Source organism: Vespula pensylvanica, chromosome 10 (assembly GCF_014466175.1).
Source record: "Vespula pensylvanica isolate Volc-1 chromosome 10, ASM1446617v1, whole genome shotgun sequence".
NCBI lineage: Eukaryota > Metazoa > Arthropoda > Insecta > Hymenoptera > Vespidae > Vespula > Vespula pensylvanica.
Genome location: NC_057694.1, coordinates 1768141 through 1777568, shown reverse-complemented (window position 1 = coordinate 1777568; position 9428 = coordinate 1768141). Strand labels below are relative to the sequence as shown.

At 39.1% G+C, this 9428-nt stretch overlaps 1 protein-coding gene across 1 annotated transcript in view; it reads right to left on the bottom strand.

The window, feature by feature from the left end:
- Nucleotides 1-9171, bottom strand: part of LOC122632656 — a 150605-nt gene extending 141434 nt beyond the window's left edge. Inside the window, exon 1 of the mRNA XM_043819747.1 lies at nucleotides 8657-9171. Coding sequence (XP_043675682.1) covers nucleotides 8657-8758 — 102 coding nt within the window. The 5' untranslated portion in view covers nucleotides 8759-9171. The remainder of the gene's footprint in view (nucleotides 1-8656) is intronic.
- Nucleotides 9172-9428: the final 257 nt, after the last annotated feature.

Sequence of the window (9428 nt, the reverse complement as noted above, 5' to 3'; positions counted from 1 at the left end):
AAACGTTAACTCATTGAGTTTTCACCCTTCGAAAGGCCTACCAAGGAAGTATTTATTAGATTAGAATCTAAACGCCCCCAAAGGTCTAAAAGCGTATTTCCTTCGCCGTAGGTGGTTTCGTGACCCGACGAACGACCCCTTCGAAATCGGGCAACCCTATAACAAACATCTCTCTCTCTTTCTCTCTTTCGAGAGAGAGTCCTAGAAAATTAGCGAGTGCAACTTTATTAGCTTGTATCACGGAAACGCGGAAAATTATTATATTTATTTTTCTTTTTTATTCTTCCTTTTTTACTTTTTCTTTTTTGCCCCCTTCAACAAGATTTCGATACCAAACGCGATAGAACGACGGCCATGTCGTAATAAAACAATAATTACGCTTAATCACCGTCGAAATCAAATTTATCGTTCGCAAGAGCTGCATATCACACATATGCATGCATGCACATATAACACGCGCGCATGCCAAGCCACTACCTTTCCTTTCCTTTTTTTTCTTTTTTCTTTTCCTCTTTTTTCCTTTAATAGCCAATGATCGAGCCACGCGCGTACTATCCTACGGATGATACAACGTTATGGGAAACGCGAGTACGCCAATAAATAAATAAATATATGTGTATATTTCGCCAAACGGAAATTGCTCGCAGATGTTGTACCGATATTCGACCGGTCCAGACGAGTATTTAATTCGATACAGCAGACCAGCAACTACGAGTGCGTACGCGAAAATAAACGAAATTTATCGATCAAACTCGTTCGTTCGCTAGCTCGTATAAAAGCAACGCTGGCGTATCATTTATTTAGCGATTGTAGAGAGTGAGTGAGTGACTGACTGACTGACTGAGAGAAAGAGAAAGAGAGAGAGAGAAAGAGAATCTAACGAATCGTTGAAATACCGTACGAATCGTGGAATACTCGTCGATCGTCACAAAAAGAGAGATAGAGACAGAGATAGAGAGAAAGAGAGAAAGAGAGAGAGAGAGACATTAATCGATATTCAAAAGTGTCACACGGAATGTTCCGATTTGAATCAGTGAGCACGATCTCACTGGCAACACCTTTTCAACAACGAAACGTCAAAACAGAGGAGGAACCAGGATAAGTAAAGGGGGAGGTAGATAGACAGACAGAGAGAGAGAGAGAGAGAGAAAAGAGGGGTAAGTTGAAAAAGGGAACGTTCCTATAGTACGACAGTAACGTACTTACGAAATATAAATCAAAATCTCTTTTCGGTAGACTCATAAACCGTCATTTTCTATCATTAAATACGATAGGAGAGACGGCTGAATCTCTACGTTAGAGTCAGCCAACCGGAAAGTCGTCTCTCAAAGGACCAAACGCCGAATATATCCGTTCTGCTCAATTTCACCGATTTTCACATCATCTTTGTATCGGCTTATTCTACTCGATGAACGATCATTAGTATTAGTGTCAAACAGCGGACGACCTTCTTGCGAATTTATGACAGCGTTTACCTGAATCTCTTCCTCTCTTTCTCTCTTGTTCTCTCTTTTTCAGTCACTCGTTCACTTACTCAAGCACTCACTAACTCATTCTTTACAATCGCTAAATAAATGTATAACTATACTTTCTTAAAATTTATATAGAGCCTGTCTCGTAAAGTTCTACTTTAGAAAGTCTATTATTTATAGATTCTCGTAACCGAGACTTCACGATACTAGAAATAAAAATACGTGCAAATATAATATCCCATGCAATAAAGAAAAAGAGCGAGAGAGAGAGAGAGAGAGAGAGAGAGAGAGAGAGAGAGAATCATGCTAATCCATTTGTCGAATGAAGGTAATGCAGAATGAAAATATGAAAAGTTAAAGGAAAAAGAGAGAAAAGAAAGAAGAAAAAGAGAAAAATAATAATGATAATAAAAATAAAAAAGAGAACTCTCGCGTCTTTCAGGTGAAGCCACCTGGTTGGTTGGTCGAGTGCCGTGTGAACCTGTCCGAGATATGGCGTCGACGTTCGAGAAGACACCCGAAGGGTAACTGTTTGTACAAGCGCCCTGGTATTTTTATCCGAATGACGGTGACTCATAAAGATCAGAGCTTTCTCTCTCTCTCTCTCTCTCTCTCTCTCTCTCTCTCTCTTACACACATACACATACAAATACATACTCTCTAGCGTGTTTCGTAGTCGTTCCCTCCTCTATCTTACACATATACGCTTCACCATGAGTGCACACCCCCGTATTAACCGGCACATATGAAACACACGATAAAAGGAGAGGAATAAAGAGTGTGTGAACGAAACTGAATGAGTAAGAAAGAAAGAGAAAGAGAGAGAGAGAAAGTAAAACGCGAAGAGAGGAGCAGGAGCGTGCTTGAATGTGTACTTAGCGGCAAAGAACACACTCGCTTCGCATGTTAGGATAGAGATTATGTCGTCCAAGGAGTCTATAGTTAGTTAAGACTACCATTCTTCGTTCGGGTAGCCTTTTGAGTTGCCGAAAAAAAAGCGTCCTGTCCTACCTCCTTTTCTCCTTTTATTTTCTTTTCTCTCTCTTTCTCTCTTTCTTTCCTTCATCTTCACCACCACCATCATCTCCTTCTCTTCCTCCCTCTCCTTCTCGTTCTCTTCATCGAGATCGTGCGTTCCAGCAACAATTAGATATTAATTCTATTCACCCTCTCACCTAGCACACGAATCTTTCTTTTGAGAGGCGACGGAGGAGGATTAACCTCCTTCCTGCAGCATCTTTTTCTTTTTTCTTTTTTCTTTTTTCTTCTTATTCGTATCTCTTTCTCTCTTTTTCTATCGAGAATCTGATTCTTCTATCCAACTTGGCCTACCACGAAAGCATAAAGAAGAATTTGTCTTTTCTCTAACAAAGGAATTCTCAACACACATACACACGTACACATACCGCGTATAAATGCACACATATCATACAAAAACTTCGTATATATCTCTACCTTGCTCTGGAATTTATCATTCTTTTTCATCGGAGAGAATCTCGAACTGTCAACGATCATAATCGGTAATCTCGATCGCTTTCTAGATCGTAGAATACATTACCTTCATATAACATATAAGAGAAGAAAAAAGAAAAATAAATATATAGAACGAAAAAAAAAAAAATCAATGTATGGCTCCTCTCGATATGATCTCGATTAAAAGAGAGAAATCGGATATCGGGGATTATAGAAAAATTTTTTCTCTCGCCATCCGACCGATTTTTCTACGAAAGATTCGAAAGAAAGAAAAATATTTCTACTGGATGACAGGGAATCTGTTTTCTATCCGGGAAAGGCGTATCGTAGTATTCCTTTTGAAGATTACCAAGGGTGATCATCTCTTTGAACGATCAAGAGCAAACATTTAGACCCAATCATATATATATATATATATATATATATATATATATATATATATATATATATATATAGAAATATATATTTTTTCCTATCTTCCTTTTTTTCAATTTTTGTCAGACCACCCTTTTCACTATAGTATATCGATGTTCTCGAACGGACCGAATTCTACGAATACCATAAAAAAAAGAGACAGAGAGAGAGAGAGAGAGAAAGAGAGAAAAAAAGAGAGAGAGAGAATGAGAGAACGAAATGAAGGGAGGAAAACGAGATGGCAATTTTTGTGAAAAACGAGTGCCTGCCTGCCTGACACATGGCTCGAAAGCAGAGTGGTTGGTGCTCGCGAGAATGCTACGGTTTATGGTTTTATAATGCGAATGCTTGACCAAGGGCTACGCTCGGAAACACATGGGTGATGCTTTACAGAGATCGCAAACACCCATCGTGAAGGGTTTTACGCTCTGATGTGTGTCCACTATACTAAGCTTCTCTCTCTCTCTCTCTCTCTCTCTCTCTCTCTCTGTCTGTCCGTCTGTCCCTCTCTGTATACGCGTATAGGCGTGCGCGCACGTTCTGTGCACCGTTAAAGGGTGACCACACCACTCATCGTTCGTCCGCCGACGAAACTGGGTAATGAGCCGTCACGTATCCCGAGTTTATCCCTCAATAAAATCTATATCGAGAATGTGACGTAGACGTACACTCTCTCTCTCTCTCTCTCCCCCTCTCTCTCTCTCTCCCCCCTTCTTCTTTCGTTTTTTTTTATTTCCTCCTTTTTGTTTTTATTTATGTATTTATTTTCATTTTTTTTCGACATCACGACAACGTCATACATCATTTTCTATCCCTCTTCCTCTTCTCCCTTTTCCCTCTTTCCCTCTCTCTCTCACTCTCTCTCTCTCTCTTTTCCTCTTATCGTTATTTCTTCTCTCCCTATTTCGGGTCACGATTTCACTGACGTTACGCAGAAAGTGAGATTTGATTTATCGAGGGCATGGGAATGTCTATATGTCACTCGGCAACGTCGAATTATACCAGTCGAAGTTTTAAATTTCCTGTTTAAAAGAAATTTTCCGAAATAAATAAAGAAAAGAGAAAGAAGAAGAGTAGGATAAAAGAAAAGAAGAAAGAAACGTGAGAAGCGAGAAGACATTCGATTCTATTCATGTATACGAATAAAATAAATATCGATCTTCGATATATAACCTACGACACGATAATCGTAGACCAATAAACGCTCCTGCAGAAGTTATACAAGAGTTTAATAAAAATGAATCGTATCTTTAGCTTTGTCATTCATACATATATTTCTTCGGGATATTTCAACGTGTCTCGTGTTTCGAATAGTAATAACAGTTGTTATCAATCTCTTTTTTTTCGACCGAGTAATGCCAAACAAAATGTGCTGGAAGTAAAGAAGAACGAGGCGGAAGAAGATGAAGAAAAAGAAGAAGAAAAAGAAAGAAAGAAGAGGAAGAAAATAAAGGCACACACGACGGGTCCGCCTATTCGAGCAAGATTCGTCGTGGGAGAGACGCTATTTATGCGTCGGTGGTTTCGTTCTTATTTAAGGTTTTACCCTTCGTATTTATATTTAGATGTAAAGAGCACTGCCATCGTCATCGCCACCTTGTGAAGAAGAACTCCGACTTGAGCATGCAGTCACCACTTTTCTCTCTCTCTCTCTCTCTCTCTCTCTCTCTCTCTCTCTCTCTCTCTCTCTCTCTCTTTCTTCCTCTTTTTATCGAAAAGAAGAGGAACACGAAACGACGTTAGTATCTACTTCTAGCTTTACCAGAGTCTGAACTATTTCAGGTCGCATGGGAACGCCATTTAGCAGGTGCCACCAAGAGTGATTATAAATAATCAGTTTCGTCTCTTATGAGAGTCCTGTTATGGAACGACGTAACTCTGTGTGTGTATGTAACTATGCACGTACTACTTCTAACCACTACTACTACCATCGATACGGTTTAATCTTTTTATCTTTCTCTTGTAGAAGGGTTCAGCACTCGACTATATACGTGTCGTTGAAAGGGAATACGAAAAAAAGAGAGATATATATATATATATATATATATATATATATATGTATACATACATACAAAGCATCCCTTTAAATATACACGAGACTATATTTGTTGAAATAATAACGGATCCAAAATATCATCTTTTATCTCCATCCTTTTCTTACCCACGATCTAATTGATTCAATATATAATTCTTATATAAATCAAACGACAAAAATTAGTTTTAAGAGGTAGGAGACGAAACGAGGTGGAGAATTGGACAGAGGGGCGAAGGGGTGGGTAGGAGGGTACCAACAGGTGCTGTTGGTGCTATTAACGTTTGTTACGTCTTCCGCAAAAGCCAAAAGAGTATGCAGGTATGTAGAGAAGCAAGCACTCGTCCAATGAGGACCTCTTATACGTGCTCACTCCACTTGTTCACAAAGCGGACCCGTATATTTCTCTCTTTTCCATTTGGAGTGTGCTCGCGAAGAATCTCTCTCTCTCTCTCTCTTTTTTTCTCCAAAAAAAAAAAAAAAAAAAGAAAACAAAAAAACGTGCGACGTTTTGTATACCTATCTTTCTCTCTTTCTCTTTTGCTCGTTTTCTTTTCTCTCTTATTCACTCACCACTCACTCACTCACTCGACTGTCCGCACGCGCTCGATTCTAAAGCCTCCGTTCGCAAAAAAGAGATTCGAAAAGGTTTCACCCTTCTCTGTTTCTCTCCATCTTTCTCTCACTCCCTGTCTCTCCTTTGACACGCTTTATCATCAACCATATGAAAATACTTAGTGGTAAATAGGCTGTTGGTAAAACATGGTGGTCATTAAACGTTCGTTTCCTTTCCACAAGAGAGAACTCAAATAATAGAATACGTAGACTTGGAACGATTTTAAAAGTTCTATCTAAAGTAGTAACTCTTGTTATATGTTGGACTCTGAGAAAAAAGGGGAAGGAAATGGTTAAGGGGTGAGAGGGAGGAGGTACAAGAGAGAAAAGAGCCAAAAAGAGAAAGAGAGTAGTAATAGTAGCAGTGGTAGTAATAATCGTCGATAATAAAGGTATTATATATATATATATATCTTTTTTAAATCGAAATAACGTAGGATATTCCATTAAGAAAAGGGAGATAGATGGTCAAAGGTCCGTTCACTGTTTGCTGTCGGCGACAGCGTACGAAACGACACGGGTTAGAAAACGCGAGAGGATATAGAAAGTTCAAAAGAAGAATCATCCGCTTTTTACCAAAGAGACACGAAATATGGAATTTTTCAAGCTAAGGGTAGAAAAATGGACAGGAGAATGATATTTGTAGTCGTATTGGTATCAACGACGATGGTTGGTGATAGTAGTCAGTGATGGTGATGGTGATGGTAGTAGTAGTGGTAGCGATGGTGGTGGTGGTGGTTCGTCCGAGTCAATTCCCTTCGAGATCACTTGAGAATCAGGCTCTATTCTTCTGGATACTCGAGAAGATTAGACTGTCACAAGCTTTTCCACGTTTCCACGTTTCACTAGAGAGAGAAAGAGAGAGAGAGAGAGAGAGAGAGAGAGAGAACGATAGCGAAAGAGAGTGAAAGAGAAAAAGAGAAGACTACTTGCATCGAGTGACCGTATCCACTCGAAACAAAAATAATACTGTCCCTACTACGAAAAAAAAAAAAAAAGAAAGAAAAAAAAAGAAAGAGGAACGAAGAGGAGGCGTGCCCAAGAGAGATAGAGAAAAGTGAAACGGATATAAAAAAAAAGAAAAAAGAAAGAGAGAGAGAGAGAGAGAGAGAGAGAGAGAGAGAGAGAGAAAGATAAAAATGGAGGCTACGTAAGCCCCTCGACAATGGGGAAGATATTTTCTCTAACGAACCAAGACAAGTGTACTCCAGTGCCAATTACACTTCAACCGCGTTCTCCGTATTCCGCTCTACTTGACTTCTGTCATTTCAAAGCCAACGAAATGTCGGAGAGATAAGGACGAGAGGAGAGGAGAGGAAGTAGAGCATGAGAAGGAGTCGGACCATGGTGTATATAAGACTTCTCTTACTTTCGCTCGATCGATGCTAAAACCTCATCCTCTCTCTCTCTCTCTCTCTCTCTCTTTATCCATCTTTCTTACTCTTTCGTTAAAAGCAATAAAGCCTGGAAGGAGACGAGGAAGGGTATAGATAAGCCGGACAATTAATTCTAGGCGAAGTCTAAAGGTGGAAGAACTTTGCCGATCCACCTTCGCCATAAAATATCACTTACTGTCTCGATGGATACTACCTCCATGTAATGAAAACTTTCGTAATCCTTTCGAGGCCTTCTCTCTCCTTCTACCTTCTAGATATCCTTACGATCCCATTTAATTACGTTTACAAGAACGGTAGGATAGATTGACAGTGAGGAAGAGATAGAAAGAGAGAAAAAGATAGAAAGAGAATCATAACACCGAAGAGAAATAGGATATACGGAGTAAGTATTCCCTGCAAACATCTTTACTACGATTATTAATTCACCGTCTTCTAGCGTGTTGAATGAAAGAGATAGAGAGATAGAGATAGAGAGAGAGAGAGAGAGAGAGAGAGAGAGAGAGAGAGAGAGAGAAAGAGGTAGACAAATAAGCAAGCAAGTAACCAACCAACCAACCACGATGATGATCTTCGAGGCAAACTCCGCGAACACGAACGATCCTCTAATTAATGGAGGACGAATGGCTCGCGTAACACAAACGAGACATGCGATTTTGCGACGACGGTCCGTCTTAATTTAGCATAGATTACGCAGATCACAATAAACCAAGTTGATAGGGTCAGTCCAAGCCGTAAGCCTTGATTAACGGATTTAATTATGGGATTGTGTGTGGGAACAGGATTGCAGCGGTCATTATGGGGGCCTTAGTAACCCGTATCCCGTTCGTACTACTACTCCATGCGTACCTATACCTATGCCACGCAAACACTATGTATATACGGTGTTCGTACATGACTGGCCATATCGTTGCTATTTACGAACCATGTAACAGAGCTATCTCTCTGTCTTTCCCACCTCTCTCGCTACGGTTTAAGATGATATCATAAAAATTTAAGGGACTAAGTCTTAAAATAACTTTAGCTTATTTTAAATGACATTTTCTTTTTTTTTTTTTCTTTTTTAATTATTTCTAAAAGCAACGATTATGGGATATACGATTATCGGACGTACATGCACGTACATAAATACATACATACATGCATAGATACATATATATACTTATATATAATGTAATAATGAATAAATATTCCTTTTTTTATTCGAATAAATAAAATACAAATTCATCTATCTGACTTGTCAAATTTTGGCTCACCCTATAGATGAAGATTCGTTCACGAATATAACGCGATAGAGTGGCACAGACTCCAGTGGCATAGGTCCAAGGGGAATAAGACTTTAAATTCGAACCCCACATTTCGGATCACGGCACGACTAACGTAATGGTAGGAGAAGAAGAGAGAGTAAGAGAGAAGCTACCAACTGCGAAAAATAATTAAACTCTCCGTAATTAGAAGGGCAGTATAAGATCGTGATAAAGCCTTCATGGTGGCTAAGTGACAAAAGCAATCGATCAAAGGGACGCGTCGGACTAAGAAGAATAAGAATAGTCTAGCCAATATACGTGTATGTATAATATATATATATACGAAGGATACATAAACGTTTCCTATGATCCTTTACTCCTCGGCACGAACCATTAAGGTTCTACCATCATTTGTTACCATCAAGGATCGGCGTATCCGTTAATACCATGTTTCACGGATCTCTGATTCCGTCAACAGAATATATAAGCGTATTAAACTAACTATATTCTCCAAGCCATCCAAATCCAATACATCTGTGAAGTTTTTATTGTTCATCGAATTTATAAAAAAGAAAAAAAGCTACCGTCGTAAATTTCCGTAAATGTAATTGTCCATAGATCTATGCGTATCTTAAAAGTTAAGTAAAGTTATCTATTCGTCTTCTCTCTCGAGATATCACTTTGCATGAATTTCCAAAGGCAAACGTGTCCTTTCTTAGCTCAATCTCAACATTTTCTTCTTTACCATAGCACTCTCCTCCCGTCTTCGTCGTAGTCGTAG